At 49.5% G+C, this 20,560-nt stretch overlaps 1 protein-coding gene across 4 annotated transcripts in view; it reads left to right on the forward strand.

The window, feature by feature from the left end:
- The window catches only part of LOC142311547 (uncharacterized), a 35,350-nt gene extending 15,096 nt beyond the window's left edge, over positions 1–20,254 (forward strand). For 2 of the 4 annotated variants that reach the window (XM_075350061.1, XM_075350063.1), the window contains exons 2-7: positions 199–346; positions 1,156–1,742; positions 10,987–11,057; positions 11,598–11,903; positions 12,009–12,255; positions 19,804–20,254. In XM_075350061.1, the coding sequence (XP_075206176.1) occupies positions 243–346; positions 1,156–1,742; positions 10,987–11,057; positions 11,598–11,903; positions 12,009–12,255; positions 19,804–20,054 (1,566 nt within the window). In that variant the 5' untranslated portion in view covers positions 199–242 and the 3' untranslated portion in view covers positions 20,055–20,254. The remainder of the gene's footprint in view (positions 1–198; positions 347–1,155; positions 1,743–10,986; positions 11,058–11,597; positions 11,904–12,008; positions 12,256–19,803) is intronic. The other 2 variants (XM_075350065.1, XM_075350064.1) reach the window with 2 other exon arrangements.
- Positions 20,255–20,560: the final 306 nt, after the last annotated feature.

A 20,560-nucleotide genomic window follows, 5' to 3' on the forward strand; every position in this document is an offset into this window, starting at 1 on the left:
AGACCCCAAATCTGGTGACAAGTTCCCTTTAACATTTGATATGAAAATGAGTCATGAAACAACCTTTTTGTTACAGATGCAATTTTTATTTCTTCTTCTTCATTGTACCATATGTTGGGCAGTAGCAATCTGCTTCCATGGCTGTCTTCTTCTTATGGTCATAGCTTTCATTTACCATCTGTCTGCATAATCTTCTAGGTCAATAAAGTGCATCATTGTGACGGCCACACAAGATAAAACAGATGAACCGTTGTGCAGAACCTGAACACAGGCAAGAGGAGTCGGACAGCTTGCTGAACAATGTGCCTACCCAGAGTCTGCAGGATGGAGCTGCACACACAGGCAGGTAAATGAAGAAGATAAAATGTGCTAGATCTTAAAGGGAACCTGTCAGGTGCAATATACACCCAGGACCACGAGCAGTTCTGGGTACATATTGCTAATCCCTGCCTAACCGTCCCTGTATCTAGTAGCCTAGATAAAGAGATCTTTAGAAAAACAATTTCTAAAGATCCTTTATAACATGCTAAAGAGGCATGGGACTAGTCGCAAGGGCGTAAGTTCCCTTGGCTAGTCGGCCCCCTTAGCATGGCCCTGTGGGCGTGCTAACATGCTAATGAATGCGCAGCGTCAGAGGCATGGTTGCTCTCACCTTGGTGTTTGGCTCAGTGTGCACGATTAGAACGTCCCCAGACTTAGTCTTGCGCACTACGCTAGTGTAAAGCTGGGACGCGTACACCCAACTTCATAGTGAGCATGACTGGAAGTCCAGGACTTCTGATCATGAGCACTGAGCCGAAATCCAGCTTCAGGCGCAGTAGCAGCAGAGAGCAGTGAGATCAACCATACCTTTGAGTCTGCGCATTCATAAGCACGCACACAGGGGCGTGCTTACATGTTAAGAGGGCCAACTAGCCAAAGGAAATAATGCCCTTGCGACTAGTCCTTGGCCTCATTAGCATGTTATAAAGGATCTTTAGAAATACTTTTTCTAAAGATCTCTTTATTTATGCTACTACATACAGGAACAGTTAGGCAGGGATTAGTAATATGCAACCAGAACTGCTCGCGTTCCTGGTGCATATTGCACCTGACAGGTTAACTTTTAAATCTGTTGTATTTGACACTAATAATACTTCTGTCTGGATGTTCTAGATGTTTGTCTTCATCAATATTGCACAAATCCGAAGAGGACATTTCCACCAGGAAACGTCAGAGAACCTTAAATGGACCTCTGAGCTTGCCTATAGTTCCTCGGCATCATGCTGCCAGTTTACAGGACATTCAACCTCGGCATCACATTGCCACTTTACAGGACGTTCAGCCTCGGCACCACATTGCCACTTTGCAGGATGTTCAACCTCGGCACCACACTGCCACTTTACAGGACGTTCAAAGAACTAATGAGCATGATAGGAGTCTTTCAGGCAGAGACGCAGCATGTCTCCAAGCTGCGGGAGGATACCACTGGAGTGCACGGTCAGGCAGCCGGGTAACTGCACTTTATTCAGAGTTGGTGCGGGAGCTTGAGGCACAGATTGCAGAACTACATCAAATCTTGACTTCTCGAGATGAAGCAGCTGAAGTACAAGAATGGAGAATCCAAGAACTGGAAAAAGAGAATCAAGAATTGCGAAGGCATGTCCAGACATTGGAGGAGCAAAATGATGCTTTGTCTCGTAGAGGAATGTGTACAATCAAAGAAGGTGATCATCTCATAGGACCAGATGGTCAGTCTGTGGGTGAGAGGTCTTTAACATTGGCATAGATCTGCATTTCTAAATCCTTTAAGTGTAGCTGCCCTTTCAGAATAAGTCGTCCTGTGTGTGTACATGAGAAATAACCACAACCATTGTATGACTTAAAGGGAATTTGTCAGGAGGTTTTTGTCATGTAATCTGAGGGCAGCATGAGGTAGGGACAAACTCCAGCGATATAATTTAAAGGGAACCTATCAGGTGCAATATGAACCCAGAACCAAGAGCAGTTCTGGGTGCATATTGCTAATCCCTGCCTAACCATCCCTGTGTACACTAGCATAGATAAAGGGATCTTTAGAAAAAGTATTTCTAAAGATCTTTTATCTTATGCTAATGAGCGAGAGGATTAGTCCCAAGGGCATTATATCCCCCGACTAGTGCGCTCTCTTAACATGTTAGCACGCCCACAGGGGTGTACTAACATGCTTTCAATGCAGCATCACCAGCGGTGACGCGCGTACCTGTGTTCGCTGTGACCGTGCTTCTGAATGCCGGGCACTTCCAGACATGCGCAGTATGAAGCCGGGTGTACGCGGACTTCAGAAAATCGGTCACAGCGAACACAGGTACTCTTGTCACCACTGGTGATGCTGCATTGAATAGTATGATAGTACGCCCCTGTGAGCGTAATAACATGCTAAGAGGATGGACTAGTCGGGGGATATAATGCCTTTGGAATTAGTCCCTGGCCTCATTAGCATATCATAAAAGATCTTTAGAAATACTTTTTCTAAAGATCTTTATCTATGCTACTACATACAGGGAGTGCTCGTGGTTCTGGTGCATATTGCACCTGCCAGGTTCCCTTTAATATACAGGGTGCAGCAGTTATAGAGCCAGCTTTCTCTGCTGCAAAGTTCAGTTTTTAAGCTGCGTATAACCCCCAAACCAGCCCAGCTTTGTGTGTACATTGTATACTGACAGAGCAAGACCTGCCTACAGATTCCCGTTACGACACACAGAGCAGCTTTTTTTTTTTTTTTTTTTTTTTTCCCTGCCTAAACTACTTTAGGCAGCAGCTGTAATTTGATCTGTCACTGAAGGCAGATTACAGCTTCGGTGGTGCTGGTGATAGTATAACAAGAAAAAAAGTGTAGTTATTCTTTTAATGGGACAGATAATAAAACCTCATTGTAGGTTAAACTCTGAATTTGACTGTTCACAAAAAAGTGTTGCCTTTTCTGTGTGCATCAGCAGAGGGAAAGCTAGGTCTATGTGCAAATCTCATTGAAGTGAGTTGTACTGTACTTTGCTATTTTCTACATACAATCTGTATCAAACGGACCACATTGTAATGTGGTTCCCTTTGTGTTCCCATCTACCGTATTTTTCTTTATCGTTCCTATGGGAGACCCAGACATTGGCTGTATAGCTTCTGCCTCCGGAGGACACACAAAGTACTACACTAAAAATGTGTAGCTCCTCCCTCTGAGCCTATACACCCCCTGGAGAACCAGATCTAGCCAGTTCATTGCTTTGTGTTCAGGAGGCATACATCCACACATGCATTCTCATCTGATTTTTCGTTTTGGAAAGTTTTTGAAGAAAAGCGGGTCCAAGTCTGGACCCCCGGCATGTCCCTTCTCACCCCACTGTGTCGGCGGTGTTGTTAAGGTTGATTCCAGGGCTGGAGCCTTACATGCCGCGCTCCTTCACCATCCCTCGGGCTCTGGCTTGAAGTGGGAGCCAGCACGGTTCTCCCTGCTTTGCAGGAGTCCGGTCTCCATCCGCAGCCCTTCAGGATCCTGCTGGACGGAGCACTCATCCCCAGGAACTTGAAACCCTGCGTCTCACAAGCTAAGTATCTGAGACGTTTATGTTCGGGGGGTTCCTTGTATTTTATTGTTGGGGAGAGTGTGCTGTGTAACTGTTCTGACATTTCCGGCCGGTTCTCTGGTTGTCACCTGAGAACCGCGCCGATGGAGCCTGCGCACCGGCCGCATCGCTTAAATTTAGGCCCCGGCTTCGCCTGAGGCCTAGTTTCGATTTCACTGCCCTTGCATGTCAATCATGCAGAGGGACAGTGCGGCTCCGCCCAGCGGCCGTTCGGCACAGGGGAGGGACACTCCTCTCTGAGTAAATGTCCCCTCCCCTGTAAATCTCCTTGGCCCTCCAGATCCCGCTCTCAGAGTAGGTCCCGCCCCCTCTCCTCGCTACGGCGCAATTTTATCAGCGTTCTCTCAGCGATCGGCGCTGGCTGCAGCATCCCTGCTAATCTGTCTGGGGGTCCGGGCTGTGGGATCTGGAGGGCACACAAACGGTCTGGTAAGCCACAACCTCCGGTTGTGGACCTGCTTATATACTCTCTGGGGGTCATCCTGGCTCAGAGCCCCCACTTCAGCAGCATGTCTCACACAAGGAGCAAGGCTGCAAAGCTGTACGCAATATGCACTGCATGTAAGCTCGTGCTGCCTGAACCGAGCACATATCCACATTGTGATGCCTGCTCTAACCTGACAATGCCTCAGCCTGGAATCGCACCCACAGTGGTCCCTCCGGCTGCTCCGGCTCCAGTGGCTGAACCCCCGGCTTGAGTAGAATCCTTCTCTAGGTCAATCTCCCAGTCTTTTGCCGACTCCATGGGACAGCTGTCCTGGATTTTGCTGAACATGCATCAGCCCCCTTCTCAGGGTGCCTCTGCTGCTAGGGCTCTCTCAGCGGAGCTCACAGAGGATTCTTCATCTGGTTCCAGACCCCGTCCTCCTCAGAGGAGACGCAGGGCTCCCTCTCTTTCCTCGTCCCGCGGCTCTGATTCAAGAGCTGACTCGCAGGACGAGGAGGATGCCGTTACTGGAGGCTCGGAGGCTACCTCCATGTGCCCCATTGATCTGTCCGAAAGTGACTCAGATGTTAGTGATTTGATTGCGTCCATTAATTCTGTACTGGACCTCAATCCGCCAGTATCAGAGGAGCAACCCTCTCTGGCAGAAAAGCACCAGTTTACCTTGCCTAAGAGGACAAGGAGTGTGTTCTTTAACCACTCCAGTTTTCAGGCCACTGTGACCAAGCCTAGGACCTGTCCTGACAAACGCTTCCCAAAGCGTGGTTCTGATGACCGTTTTCCCTTTCCACCAGAGGTGGTCAAGGAGTGGGCTCATTCACCAAAGGTAGACCCTCCGGTGTCTAGACTCTCAGCCCGGACAGTTGTATCAGTGGCTGATGGCACCTCACTTAAGGATTCCACTGACCGCCAGGTTGACCTTCTGGCCAAATCTGTAGATGAGGCGGCAGGGGCCTCGTTCTCCCCATCTTTTGCAGCAGTGTGGGCTCTCAAAGCCATCTCTGCTTCTCTAGAGGAGATGCACTCCCTCACCAGGGAATCTATGCCCGAAATGGTTGCCTTAACTTCCCAAGCTTCAGCTTTTTCATCCTATGCAATGTCTGCCATGCTGGAAGCTTCTCACCGCACTGCGGTGGCTTCGGCTAATTCCCTCGCTATCCGCAGGATCTTGTGGCTTCGAGAGTGGAAGGCAGACGCTTCTTCAAAGAAGTACCTTGCTGGGCTCCCTTTTGCTGGGTCCAGGCTGTTCGGTGAACAACTGGATGAAATTATTAAGGAAGCTACTGGCGGGAAGAGTACTTCCATGCCACAAACTAAAACCAGGAAACCTGTCCAGGGCAGGAACCAGTCGAGGTTTCGTTCCTTTCGTTCCTCCAACTGGTCGTCCTCTAAGCCCTCGGCCTCGTCCACTAACTCAGCCAAGGACCAAAAACCCAACTGGCGCACGAAGCCGCGTCCTCAGAAGACCGCAGGAGCTGCTGCCACTAAGGCAGCCTCCTCTTGACTATCTGGCCGCGCCAGCAACGTCCTTGGTCGGTGGCAGGCTCTCCCACTTTGGCGACGTGTGGTTTCAACACGTTTCCGATCAGTGGGTGCGGGATATCATCTCCCACGGCTACAGGATAGAATTCTCTTCCAGCCCGCCAAACAGATTTTTTTCTGTCAACTCCCCCCTGCTCCAAGGCCGCAGCCTTCTCTCAGGCCGTGGCATCCTTGCAGGCCAACGGAGTAATTGTACCGGTTCCCGCCCGGGAACGGTTCAGAGGTTTCTACTCAAATCTCTTCCTAGTTCCCAAAAAGGACGGTTCTTTCCGGCCCATCCTGGATCTCAAGCTTCTCAACAAGCATGTTCAGGTGCGGCATTTTCGCATGGAGTCTCTGCGATCAGTCATTGCCTCAATGACCCAAGGAGATTTCCTGGCATCCATCGACATCAGAGATGCCTATCTGCATGTGCCAATTGCAGTTTCACACCAGCGTTGGCTACGTTTTGCAATCTGAGAGGAACATTTCCAATTCGTGGCTCTCCCCTTCGGGTTAGCCACGGCCCCTCGAGTATTCACCAAGGTCATGGCAGCAGTGGTTGCAGTTCTGCACCTCCAGGGGTTGGCAGTGATTCCTTACCTGGACGACCTTCTAGTCAAGGCTTCATCCAGTGCAGACTGTCAGCGGAGTGTCTCGCTCACTCTCGCCACTCTGATCCATTTCGGGTGGCTTGTCAATCTGCCCAAATCCACTCTGACTCCGACCCAGAAGCTCACGTACCTAGGGATGCAATTCGAGACTCTGCCGGCACCTGTGAAGCTGCCCTTAGTCAAACAGCAGTCCCTCCATCTGGCGGTGCGCTCTTTGCTGAGGCCCCGCCGTCATTCCATCAGGCACCTAATGCAGGTGCTGGGTCAGATGGTGGCGTCAATGGAAGCGGTTCCCTTTGCCCAGTTCCATCTGCGTCCTCTGCAGCTGGACATTCTCCGCTGTTGGGACAAGCGTACTTCCTCCTTGCACAGGTTAGTGGCTCTGTCGCCACAGACCAGGGGCTCCCTTCAGTGGTGGCTTCGGCCCCTCTCTCTGTCTCAGGGACGCTCCTTCCTGGCCCCGTCCTGGGTGATCCTCACCACGGATGCCAGTCTATCCGGCTGGGGAGCAGTATATCTCCACCACAGAGCGCAGGGCACTTGGACTCCGTCCGAATCAGCCCTCTCGATCAATGTGCTGGAAATCAGAGCTGTGCTTCTGGCTCTCCTAGCTTTTCACCACCTGTTGGCGGGCAAGCACATCCGAGTCCAGTCAGACAACGCGACAGCGGTTGCCTACATCAATCACCAAGGCGGGACATGCAGCCGCCTGGCAATGTTGGAGGTTCAACACATCCTTCAGTGGACGGAGGACTCCAAGTCCACCATATCCGCAGTCCACATCCCAGGCATGGAAAACTGGGAGGCAGATTATCTCAGCCATCAAACCGTGGACAATGGCGAGTGGTCCCTGCATCCGGCAGTGTTTCGGTCAATCTGCCGCAAGTGGGGCACTCCGGAAGTGGATCTAATGGCATCCCGGCACAACAACAAGGTTCCGGTCTACGTGGCTCGCTCCCACGATCCTCAGGCCTTTGCAGTGGACGCTCTGGTTCAAGATTGGTCCCAGTTTCGTCTGTCCTACGTGTTTCCCCCTCTAGCTCTCTTGCCCAGAGTCCTGCGCAAGATCAGAATGGAGGGCCGTCGGGTCATCCTCATTGCTCCGGTCTGGCCCAGGCGAGCTTGGTACCCAGACCTGCTCCATCTGTCCGTAGAGGTGCCGTGGCATCTCCCGGACCGTCCAGACCTTCTCTCACAAGGTCCGTTTTTCCGCCAGAATTCTGCGGCTCTCAGGTTGACGGCATGGCTCTTGAGTCCTGGATCTTGACGACTTCTGGTATCCCTCCTGAAGTCATCTCCACTATGACTCGGGCTCGGAAGTCTTCCTTGGCCAAAATCTATCACAGTACCTGGAGAATTTTCCTGTCCTGGTGTCGCTCTTCCAGCCATGCTCCTTGGCCTTTTTCCTTGCCGACCCTCCTGTCCTTTCTACAGTCTGGTCTGCAGCTAGGACTATCCCTCAATTCCCTCAAGGGACAGGTCTCGGCTCTGTCAGTGTTGTTCCAGCGGCGTATCGCCCAGCTGGCTCAGGTGCGCACCTTCATGCAGGGCGCGTCTCACATCATTCCGCCTTACCGGCGGCCCTTGGATCCCTGGGACCTCAATCTGGTCCTCACGGCCTTGCAGAAACCCCCCTTTGAGCCTCTTAGGGAGGTTTCTTTTTCTCGTCTTTCACAGAAAGTGGTCTTTCTAGTGGCCATAACTTCCCTCAGGAGAGTCTCTGATTTGGCTGCGCTCTCTTCGGAGTCACCTTTTTTGGTTTTTCATCAAGACAAGGTGGTTCTCCGTCCGACTCCGGACTTTCTCCCTAAGGTGGTTTCTCCTTTCCACCTTAACCAGGACATTTCCCTGCCTTCCTTTTGTCCGGCTCCTGTTCATCGCTTTGAAAAAGCATTGCATACTCTGGATCTGGTGCGGGCGCTCCGGATCTATGTGTCTCGCACCGCTGTTCTTAGGCGGTGCACCTCTTTTTTTTTTTTTGTGCTAACCACAGGTCAACGTAAGGGCCTCTCGGCTTCTAAGCCGACCTTGGCTCGTTGGATTAGGTCGGCCATTTCCGATGCCTACCAGTGTACTCAGGTGCCTCCCCCGCCGGGGATCAAGGCACACTCGACCAGAGCTGTCGGTGCCTCTTGGGCTTTCAGGCACCAGGCTACGGCTCAGCAGGTCTGTCAGGCTGCCACTTGGACTAGTCTGCATACCTTTTCAAAGCACTACCAAGTGCATGCTCATGCTTCGGCAGATGCGAGCTTGGGCAGACGCATCCTTCAGGCGGCTGTCGCCCATTTGTGAAGTTAGGTTCCGCCTACTTCCCAGTTTTCTGTTTATTCCCACCCATGGACTGCTTTGAGACGTCCCAATGTCTGGGTCTCCCATAGGAACGATAAAGAAAAAGAGAATTTTGTTTACTTACCGTAAATTCTTTTTCTTATAGTTCCGTATTGGGAGACCCAGCACCCTCCCTGTTGGCAGTTTCTTATTCCGCGTGTTATCACCGGCTGTTGTTGTAGACAGAGGCTCCGGTTGTTCCGGTTCTTGCTCTATCTCTACTTGTGGGTGGCTATTCTCCTTCAGCTTTTGCACTAAACTGGCTAGATTTGGTTATCCAGGGGGTGTATATGCTCAGAGGGAGGAACTACACTTTTTTAGTGTAGTACTTTGTGTGTCCTCCGGAGGCAGAAGCTATACACCCAATGTCTGGGTCTCCCAATACGGAACTATAAGAAAAAGAATTTACGGTAAGTAAACAAAATTCTCTTTTTTGCTTTATAAGACGCACCAGATTATAAGACGCATCCCAAATTTAGACATAAAAAAGGTAAAAAAAATAAAAATGGGGTCCGTCTTATACTCCGGTGTTCTCTTACTGGAGGGGGGCAGCAGTGGTGGTGAAGCGGGGTCACAGGAGGCAGAGGTTGTGCTGGCAGGCGCGGCGGCGTCTGTGGTGGTGGCAGCAGCGGCGGCGTATGAGTGGTGCAGCAGGCTGGTGCGGTGAGTGTCCGCGGTACCAGATCAAATGATGGCCCCTGGAGCGGCGCATGCGCAGATGGAGCTCTCATCCAAGGGCTCCATCTGCGCACGCTCCCGGCGCCATCATTTGAAACTGGGACCGCTGACAAACTGGGTAACTTGCTGCACAGCCGCCCGCACGCACGCACAGAGTGGCAGCCAAAAGGCTGCCCGCCCGCCCTGCGTGCAAGCGGCCGGGTACCTGTGCTTGCGTGCGGACGGCAGCAGGGTGCCTGTGGCTGCGAGCAAGTGGCCAGGTACCTGTGGCTGCGTGCGGGCGGCAGCCGGGTGCCTGTCGGTTCCGGCTGCCTGCCGCACACAGGCACCCGGCTGCCGCCTGCTTGCAAGCACAGGCACCCGACTGACGCCCACACACAGCCACAGGTACCCGGCCACTTGCACGCAGCCACAGGCACCCGCCGCCCGATCTCCGCACAGACAGGACCCCCAGGTTAAGCTATATTCGGACTCACCCCTCATTTTCCTCCCAAATTTTTGGGAGGAAAAGTGCGTCTTACCGTATTTTTCGGATTATAACAAGATTGTACCATTACATCAGTAATCGTAGACCACATTTACTAAATTGCAGGGGCCCACCTTGAATATTATTGAACTCAATATTATTATGGTGTCCTTACTTAGGCTGCATTTCCAATCCATTTTTAGGGCCAGAATACCAGGACCTCCTGGGGTTATGTTGAAGAGCAATAGAATTACTGTATTTTGCGGTTTATAAAACGCACCCTAAATTTAGAGGGGGAAAAAAGTAACAAAAAAAGATATCCGTCTTACAATCTGGTGGTGTCTTACCGGGGTGGGGTGTCAGTGAAGGCAGGAACGGTGGTGGCGCTGCTGCGGGCAATGCGCCAGGTGTCCCAGATGCTGGCTGTGGGCACAGTGAGAGAGGCAGGCAAGATCCAGAAACTGTCGGCGGTGCGGGCTTCAAAGAAATGGCGCCCAGAGTCGGCACGTGCACAGATTGAGGTATCGGCTCAATGACAAGATCTCATCTGCACATCTGTCGCCTCTGGGCACCATTTTCCTTAAGTTCGCTGCTGAGAGATCAATGGGCCGGAGGCAGTGTGTGCGCAGATGAGATCTTGAGCCGAGAGCTCCATCTGTGCATGCGCCAATTCTGGGCACCATGATTTGTACCCCGCACCGCCGTCATTTTCAAGATAGCAAGTGCCAGTGCCTCATCGCCAGCAGCACAGTGCCTGCAGCAGTGCCGCTACCTCCTGCTACCTAGCACAGTGTCCACTACACGGCGCGCACAGCCCCAGCAGCGCAGCCTTAACAGCGCAGCGCCCACAGCATCACCACTACCTTTTGCTGCCCCTTTCTACTACCGCCCAGTAAGCTACATTCGGATTATAAATCGCACCCCTCATTTTCCCCCTACATTTTTGGGAGAAAAAGTGTGTCTTATAATCTGAAAAATACAGTATATGAGCAGTATCTGATGAGCTCAATTCACCTCTCTGTAACAATGTGGGGTCCAGGTCTCTGGGAAATAAAACAGAAGATGAAAAAAAATGTTTTGTTACAGCTGTTAATTGTGGCCTCAGAGAGAATAGTAATAATGGGGTACAAAGCACTGCTCCTTAAAAAATTATTTATTTATATATATATATATATGAAGGAAAAAACGTGTGTGTGTGTGTGTGTGTGTGTGTATATATATATATAATATATATATATATATATATATATATATATATATATACACACACACACACGTTTTTTCCTTCATAGGAATAATTTATTTTGTTTGGAAACAAAAAATGTTTTCCCTTTTCAGTGGTCAGCGACTGCAATGTCTCCTTCTTGAAGAACTTGACAGGATTTCTAGAGCCAAATTCAGAATCACAGGTATTTAAAATAAAGTGGATCCGTCACCAGAGTTCCCTATACAATCTGAAGATCACTTGGACCTGATGAGACTGTTGTACTTAATTTGTTAGGCTGTGTAATCTTGTTTTTAATATAATCTTTCTCTGTCCACCTAGCCTGACTGACAGCTTCTCATTTTATGATCAGACAAGGAAAGTCTCAAAGAATTGTATGGCCATTTTGACGTGGACAGCTAAAGTACTTACACCAGCCTCACCAGGTCCAGCGTAAGTACTTTAAATATCGACATCAAAATGGCAGTATAATTGCTTTTGAAAGTTTTCTTGTCTGATCATAAAATGAAGAGGTACCCATCAGGCTAGGCGGGCTGAGAAAGAGCGTACATTAAAAAAAGCTTATACATCCATTCTGACATGACTTTTTATGTTTTCCAAAGTAAGTACTCTGGCCTGATGATGTCCAAGAGATCTTTTTTTTTTATATTGTATGTAGTTTGTATTGTAAAATTGTGTGCCAGAATCCGTTTACACACAGTTTAAAAATGTTCTTTCTTTGAAGCCTTCCCCTCAAGCTTCATCTACCCCCCTTCCCTTGAGTGAAAGCAAGCATCCCTCAGCAGAAAGCGTGGCATCCCCTATTCCACCACAAACGCCGGAGTCTGACCATCCGAATGCACCAAATGAAGTGACTAGCACTCCTTCAGATGGCATGTTGCGGGTCACTGGGGTGACAAGTGGCTTCCAGTACTGGATGAAGATGGATGATGGTGGAGAGAACACAATACCAGAGTCTTGTGTGTTATGGGAGGAACCTCTACAAGAAACATTGCCAGACGGGACTCCAGCATGGGCTTCACCTATAGAGGTACATATCATTTCAAACCCACCGTACCCAAGCTGGAGATCCTTGACTTGGAAACATCCCAAATTCTGTATTTATGAGTTTATTTTGTGCCTTCTCTATGTTTAGAGCAATGGACGTCCTAAATTGGAGTTGGTGCCAGCATCTGGTGTGTACATCACGTACCAGCAGTTGGAGGACCTCTCTCTTATTCCACCGGATAAACCCAAGCTCATGACCCGGCGCCTACTGGATTACTTCTTTTCTAGGGAGACCCTGGCACGATCTTCTGCCACAGGACAGCGGATTGCGCATAATAACACCACCATGGAAAAGCCCCTACGACTGCCTGATACAGTGGTAACTGCTATAAAAGGTGAGCACCCCTGCATGTTAGAGTTCCACTGTCATATTTCAAGTTATTTTAGCAGTTGTTAACACTGTCAGAATATAGCTTATTTGTTTGCCATATTCTGAGCTGTCTTCAACTGTGAACTGTCAGTTAGAGGTTGTCCACTACTTTTTACATTGATGACGTATCCTAAGGATAGGCCATGAATGTCTGAGACCCCTCACCACCACTGCTCAGCTGTTCTTGGTGCCGGCAGCAACAGGCAGCTTGAAATACTTAGTTCCAGAGCTGCCCCGTCAGCTGATAGCGGCTGGCTACTGCCTGTCCACCTCCCATTCAAATTACCGTATTTTTCGGACCATAAGACGCACTTTTTTCCCCCCAAATGTTGGGGGAAAGTTGGGGGTGCGTCTTATGGTCTGACTATAGGGCTGCAGCTGGGAATGAGGGTGCTGCGGGTCATCGGGGGCACGAGCAGGCAGCAGCAGCGCCTGCCGTGACCACGTGGGCCCGCTCATTACATATGCACGCCCATCCTCCCGCCCATCTCTCAGCGCTGAAGCCGGCACTGACAGGTGGGCGGGAGGACGAGCGGGGACGCGCGCATAGCAAAGAGCCGGCCGCATGATCACCCCTGGCAATTACAGCCTGGAGTGATCATGTGCGGCTGTATTCACTGCCCCCCGCGCGTCATTACCAGCGCGGGGTGCAGTGAATCAGTACACTCACCCATCCCCGTGTGTGGAGCCGCCCCCCTGCTGCACGCGATGTCTTCCTGTCTGTGCCGGTCAGCTGATCTGTGCTGAGCTGGTCAGCTGATCGGCACAGACAGGAAGACATCGCGATGCAGCAGGGGAATGGCTCCACACACACAGATCAGCGTGCCAGAGAGGAAGATGTGATCGGTGCTGCAGGGAGTGAGGAAAAGGTGAGTATAAACGTTTATTTTTTTTCTCTGTGCTATAGGATACAGGCCATATACCAGGATGGTATATGAGCACGATGGGGGCATATAGCAGGATGGGAGTATATGAGCAGGAGGGATGGGGGGGGGTATGTGAACAGGAGGGATGGGGGGGGTATGTGAACAGGCTGGATGGGGGGGTATGTGAACAGGCTGGATGGGGGGGGGTATGTGAACAGGCTGGATGGGGGGGGGTATGTGAACAGGCTGGAGGGGGGGGGTATGTGAACAGGCTGGATGGGGGGGGTATGTGAACAGGCTGGATGGGGGGGGGGGGGTATGTGAACAGGCTGGATGGGGGGGGGGGGGTATGTGAACAGGCTGGATGGGGGGGGGTATGTGAACAGGCTGGATGGGGGGGGGGGTATGTGAACAGGCTGGATGGGGGGGGGGTATGTGAACAGGCTGGATGGGGGGGGGGGTATGTGAACAGGCTGGATGGGGGGGGGGGTATGTGAACAGGCTGGATGGGGGGGGGGTATGTGAACAGGCTGGATGGGGGGGGGGGTATGTGAACAGGCTGGATGGGGGGGGGGGTATGTGAACAGGCTGGATGGGGGGGGGGTATGTGAACAGGCTGGATGGGGGGGGGTATGTGAACAGGCTGGATGGGGGGGGGTATGTGAACAGGCTGGATGGGGGGGGGGTATGTGAACAGGCTGGATGGGGGGGGTATGTGAACAGGCTGGATGGGGGGGGTATGTGAACAGGCTGGATGGGGGGGGGGTATGTGAACAGGCTGGATGGGGGGGGTATGTGAACAGGCTGGATGGGGGGGTATGTGAACAGGCTGGATGGGGGTTTATAGCAGGATCATATACAAGGCAGGAGGATCATTACCAGGATGGGGTACCTTAGTAGAGAATTTGGGGACATTACCCCCATAACAGTGTCAGCAGCAGATCCTCGCCCCATAACAGTGTGTCATGACCACATTTTTTGCTTAAAGTTTTATTTTCCCATTTTCCTCCTCTAAAACCAGGGTGCGTCTTATAGTCCGGTGCGTCTTATAGTCCGAAAAATACGGTAATAGGAGGCGGATTGTGCATTACCCGTCTGCTATCAGAAGAAAGGGCAGCTCCGTAACCGAGCATTTCCAGATGCCTGATGCCGCTGACAGCAAAAATAGCTGATCAGCGGGGTGCCGAGTGATCAGACATTGATGACATATCCTAAAGGATGGGCTATCATTGTAAAAGTAGTGGATAACCTCTGAAATACTTACATGTGTAAAGTTATGAATCTTACAGCATACCAATCCTTTCACACAAAACCTACAGAAAAGTATGGTCTTCCTTCCTTCACCTCCTCTCCCAAAAAAACACCCACACTTCTTTTCATGCACACACTAACATGTACAGGAACTGTCCATATTTTCATGCTTTGTAACTTGCTATCTCCATTTGACTATAGCTGTAGGAACTTCTTTTCTTAATTTCTCGCACACATGACTCTGTCATTACTTGCCCCCACCCTTCTGTTTTGCCCATGTACTGTGTGATACAGACTTAACTTCCTGTAATGTATATTTTTGTGTTGCATAGCTGGCATCTGCCTGTAAAAACAGCAACCAAAGCTAGCGCTGATTGCTGGTGTCTAAGCTTTTAAATGCCGCTCTAAATCACAGACAGCAAGTTAAATGTATTGTCTGCCAATGTGTGCATGCACCAGCTGCAATTCGCCCACGATCACCGGAAACTGAAGGGACAGCACGGCAGACTGTGGCCTACTGAAAGCTCAGTCACTGATCAAGGTGATGGCTACCAGGAAGGCAACCTTCCAGGAGAGACTTCTCGTAGCGCTTTGAATGGGGACCTCTGAAGGATGTCTAGAACAAGGTTGAGATCTCAATTCTCTACTGGAGGCTGGTAAGATGGCGCGGAATGTGGGACCCCTTGAATGAAGGTTCTGAAATAGGGATGAGATACCAAGTTTCTCTGAGAGAAAATGGAAATCTCCGATACCTGACCAAGGAGAGAGCTGAGGGATAGACCAAAATCAAGACCAGACTGCAGGGAGGTTAAGGAGAAGACCATGGGTGCCGTCTGGGTGGCTTCGACCAGTAGAAGGCGGCCATGTGCAATAGTATATGCGAGAGGAAGAAGGCTTCCTCGCCTTAATCATGGTTTTGATGACCTGATCAGAAAGACCACCGGATCCTAACACTGCTTCTTCAAACGGCTATGCCATTAAGTTGAGCTACTGAAGATTCTGGTAGAAGAGGCAACCCTGTGAGAGGAGATCTGGAATCCTTCACAGAACGTGGAGATGTATTGGCTCTGCAAACCAAGGTCTACTGGGGATCAGCGGCAGAGGAGGAAATTGGTATGAAAGGAAAAACGCCAGAGCGTCTGAATCCATCACTAGGGGATCATAAGATCTGGACATGAACTGGAGAACCTTGTGGTTTAGTTTGGACGCCATCAGGTAGACCGTGTGTCCCCCATCTGAGGCAGATCTGGTCGAAGACTGTCAGGTTCAGGAACCATTCGCCTGCAGCTTAGAAAGTGGGTGGCCCAGTTGTCCACTTTGGGAATATGCACTGCTGGTACATTCCGTTCAGCCCAAGAAAGGATCTGAGAAACCTCAAACATTACTGTTCAGCTTTGAATTCCTCCTTGGTGGTTGATGTATGCCACAGCTATGGTATTGTCTGATTGGATGTGGATCGGGCAGCCAAAAAGAAGGTCCTGCCAGTGAAGGAGAGCCAGGAGGATTGCTCTGAGTTTCAGAATGTTGATGGGAAGAGACTATTCTTAAGGGCTCCATCATCCCTGTATCGTAAGGTTCTGGAAAACTGCTCCCCAGTCGAGGAGGCTGATGTCCATTGTTATAATCTTTCAACTCAGCTGTAGATAAGATCTTCCATGGCGAGTGAGGGGATATTGTCTCCACCATTCCAGAGACTTCTCGATCTAGGTGGGAAGTGTAAATGGATGATCCAGGGAGTGAATGGACTTGTCCCATCTTGATAGGAAAGAGCTGTAGGGGGAGAGTATGGAACTGAGCAAATGAGACTGTTTCCATTGCAGCTACCATTTTGCCAAAGGATGCTCATACATAACCGGAGAGGGATGTCTGAGAGATCGAATAGCAGAGTACTTGTCTTTGGCCTGGGAGCCTGTTGCGCATGCAGTGTTGAACACTTCCCAGGAAAACGATGCGTTGGCCAGGATCGGAGATGACTATGCTCTGTTGATAAACCAGTCAAGATTAGAGAGGGTGTCCAGAGTGATCTGCAGGCTCTCGCAACATGCTGAGAGGGGGTGACGCTTTGATCAGGATTACGAGCGTGCCTCTGGTCCGAAGTATAGCCATGACAGCAGCAATCGCTTTTAGTGAAAATCCTGGGCGCTGTGGATAGGCCACACGGCAGTGCTGTGAACTAAAAATGTGAATCTGGAACTGTGATACACAGATTTCTGTAGTGTGATGGAAAAATAGGTATCTGCAAAAAGGCATTCTGGATGTCCACTGAAGGTAGCCTCCATGGAGCCCAAGAAGTTCCTATCACTGAGTGGATCGACTCCATTCTAAAACAGCGGATATGGACTCGTGTGTTCAATAATTTCAGGTCCAAGATGGGGTGAACTGATCTATCCTTCTTTGGAACCAGAAACAGATTTGAATAGAAACCTGATAAGCACTCCTGAGGGGGAACAGGAATGATGACGACGGACCTGAGGAGCGAATTGATGGCCCTAAAGAACCCAGAAATGAGGACTGGATTCGGGGAAAAAAAAAGTGTGAGTGAAAAAACATTTTGTAGCAGATGACATCCCAGACCCAGGCGTCATTGACTACGGAAAGCGACTTGTCTCTGGAATAGGAGGAGACTACCACCGACTCTGAGAATTCCCATGTGTGGACATCCTGTCCTGCCAAGGAGAATCTGTTAGATCTGGATCTAGATGGCTTGTTCTGGTGATCGTGCCAGGTGGGAGCTGGCTTGAAGGCTGGTCTCCTGTTTTACTGGTGGATTGGAGCCTTCTGTCAGTTGTTGTTCCTGGCAGAGAACTGGCGAAAGGAGCTAAATAGAGTTGTGCAACTCTTGGAGGGTGGACGTTTGGGCTTTTTTGTGAAAATTGAAGTACTTTGTCACCCAGTGACATTCAAGATGATCGTCTAGCTTTTCTCTGAAAAGTCAAATAGCCCTGGAAGGAGACACTGGTGAAAAACTTCTTGGATGCCTAATCCGCATTCCATGCCTTCAGACATAAGAATGCAGATAGTGACAATATTGCTGGCCGCTAGTGACTGCAGCCAGTGGATCCAACAGGAGGTATTTTCCTGCATAGGCAGTCTAGTTCTCTAGTTTGGAAGTGGGAGCGTCTGACAAGATACCCTGGTTTAGTTTAGCCTAGGATGAAACCGCCGTGGAAACCCATGACGAGGCAACGGATGGGTAGAGGGCCAAACTGACTGCCTTGAAGGCAGATTTTGCTAGAGCCTCGGTGTGCTTGTCAGAGGGGCTTTGAGGTGGGCAGGATAGTGTTAGTGGAAACCAGGGGATCCACTGAGGGAGACTCTGCCTATTTTTGAAGAAAGTCAGAGGCAAATGTGTGCTGGAGCTCCATGTGTTTCCTTCTTTGATAACGTTTTGTTTTCTAGATGCTCCCTTCAAATTTTTATGGGTTAGTGAAAACCCGAGAAGGTCGTTTAAACTTTTTGAAGGTTATGGACTGCTTGGATGGTGTAGGTTCTTCTTTCTTTTAACGTTAGTCTAATTTAACAGCTGTAATCAGACTATTCACCATATCCCATAACTTAAACTGTTTGTAGTCCAGATCAGAATCTGACTTGGAACAGGGGTCTGACTCCTGAACCGCCGGTGTGTCATAGGAAAAAGAGAGAGCAAGGGAGAGACGGGTCATCCTGAAGGATGCTTTCAGGTGATAAAAACCTGGAAGATGAGCTTGTGCATGCACACTTTTTGGATCTCTTGTGTGATGTCTGAGCAGAGGGACTGGAGAATCTGACTCGTGGGAAGCAAGTAAGTTCATGTGGTGGGATTGGGCAGTAGCTCTATGACCGAAACCAAGGGTTGGGATACCTTGGTTAGGTCTATGACTAAGTGGGAGAGAGCTGTGGCCCACTTGATGAGGGCAGCATGCTCCCACGGGGGGCGTGGTGAGCAGGCTGCAATCCAGAGGGACGAGGTCTGGCCAGAGGGAAACCTCTTGTGACAAGAACAACAGGCAAAGTGTAGGGCCAGGGCCAGAGAATGGTAGCGAGACTCCCTGAGGTTAGGCATAGAAAAAGGAAAGCAATGCCAAATGAAAACGTTGCTGGGGATAGAGGAGCTGCCCCCAGGTGGCAAAGATTACTCTGGTTCTGGAGCCTGTGACCCTGAAGAGCTCTGGAGACTCTGGCTCTGTAGCACAGGGAGATTATCGGAGGCTGTGGAGGTGTGCAGCAAGGATTGCAATAACTGGATTCTGGAGAGAAGATGGCACCAAGAAAGAGACGGCGTCACAAAGGGCACACAGAGTTCGTGTCTGGAAGAAAGATGCGCTATAATAGGCTGAGAGCTGGGGGCAGGCCACGCAGGAGAGCTGACGCATCTGATTAGCTGGACAGTAGGGGTCATGTTCCAGCCACAGGTGCAGGCCCCTGGAACAAGCAGAGAACTAAATTAGAAACCGGCAAGACACAGGGCGGCACAGAGGCTACAACTGGTTCAGAATGAAGAAAGAGATGGTATTAAAAGATTGACCGGAGGGACAGAGAATGCTAAAGCCAGGAAAAAGCATGGAATGTTCTCACTCTACAGTTTTGATCTCTCTCGTCAGGCGCCTGCATGTAAAATCACGGGTAAACTGACCCCGGCCCGCATCGGATTTTAACATGTGGTTCTCTGACAAAGATTACGGTTTACATGCAGAAAAAAATCTGCAACTCATCTGCACCATGGGCACATAGTCTTAGGGCCCTGCCTTGTAGACTTTAGAGGATACAGTAGTGACAACTCCTCAGTTTCCCAATCACAAGCCATATCTTAAAAACAAAGGGAAATCATTAATACAAAACAACAAATCTATGACAGAAAAAGGTCTAAGTGCAGCCCTATGTCTTCCTTCTGTCGCCAAGCTAAGGCCAGAGTCACACTTGTGAGTGACTCGCATCGGCATCACCCGGCACAGCCTGGTGCTCTCCGGACACAAGCGTCTAGGCTGCATAGAAATACATGCAGTCAACGCGCTTCTGTCAGGAGAGTGTACGGCCATGCTGGGTGATGTAGCGCGAGTCACTCGCAAGTGTGATTCTGTCCTAAAACGGATTATCTCCCTGCCAGTTGGTGGGTGTATACTACTGAGTAGGAGCTAACTTTTTTTTTTGCATAGTGTCAGACTACTATTTGCAGTACCCATAGTCTCTGGTGTCTGCCAATGAAGTGGTAGAGGAAAAAAAACAAAAAACATGACAATATAGATTTTTTTTTCTATTTGCAGGAGTGGTTTCTTTCCAGCTTTGGCTCCCAAAATCTAACGGGATCCAGTGCAATAACATAAAGCTCTAAAGCCATTAAAACACACAGCTTTGCAAAGCAGAAAAAAAATATATAAGATAATCGCTAAATGTAATTTTATATTTGCTTTCTTTTCCAGCCTATGTAACAAGAGCTTGTGGCCGTGGCTGTAACTTCAATGCAGTTATAAACAGTAAATGTGGCACATCTCGAAGGGCTGTGAAAAAGATGTCCATACGTATTGACTGGACAGAGGGAGGTGCTAAACACTGCCCCAAGCCTATATGTAAATCACCAGCTCAGAGGCTACCGGCTGCCAACGATAAGGCCACAATCACCGGAGCAAAGACAGAGACGTTAATCACAGATGATGTGCCACAGGACAGTTGAGCATTGCTGCTCTAAATTACAAATCTTCAGACGACCAATTGTAAAATACTGTTTTAATCTACCGGATAAAAAATATTATACAAAGCAACCAGTACTGCAATGACCAGAGGTGACAGAAATTGGCTGTGGAGTCATTAATACGCATGTTCCTGTGATGTCTGTAAATGTAACAAATAAAATTGGTCCATTTGTAAGTTTTACTATGTCTATACTTGCATTTTGCATCAGAAAAGAATCTGCAACAAAGGAACAACTTTTATGAAGCATGAAAAGGTAATTCTAATAGAGCAGTCACTAGATTTTACAATAGAAATATACAGTATATACACAGATGAGCTAAAGGGTAACAATGTTTTAAACTTCTGACTTTCAGGCTCCATATCTCTCCATCCACTTCAGCTTTTAATGTGAGACTACCATCATTTTATAGACAATCATCTTGGCTTTTTTATACATAAATCTGACTTGCAGCTATTTAGCATATGATTAGTTATGCAGATTGTCAA

Source organism: Anomaloglossus baeobatrachus, chromosome 5 (assembly GCF_048569485.1).
Source record: "Anomaloglossus baeobatrachus isolate aAnoBae1 chromosome 5, aAnoBae1.hap1, whole genome shotgun sequence".
In the NCBI taxonomy this organism is placed as follows: Eukaryota; Metazoa; Chordata; class Amphibia; order Anura; family Aromobatidae; genus Anomaloglossus; species Anomaloglossus baeobatrachus.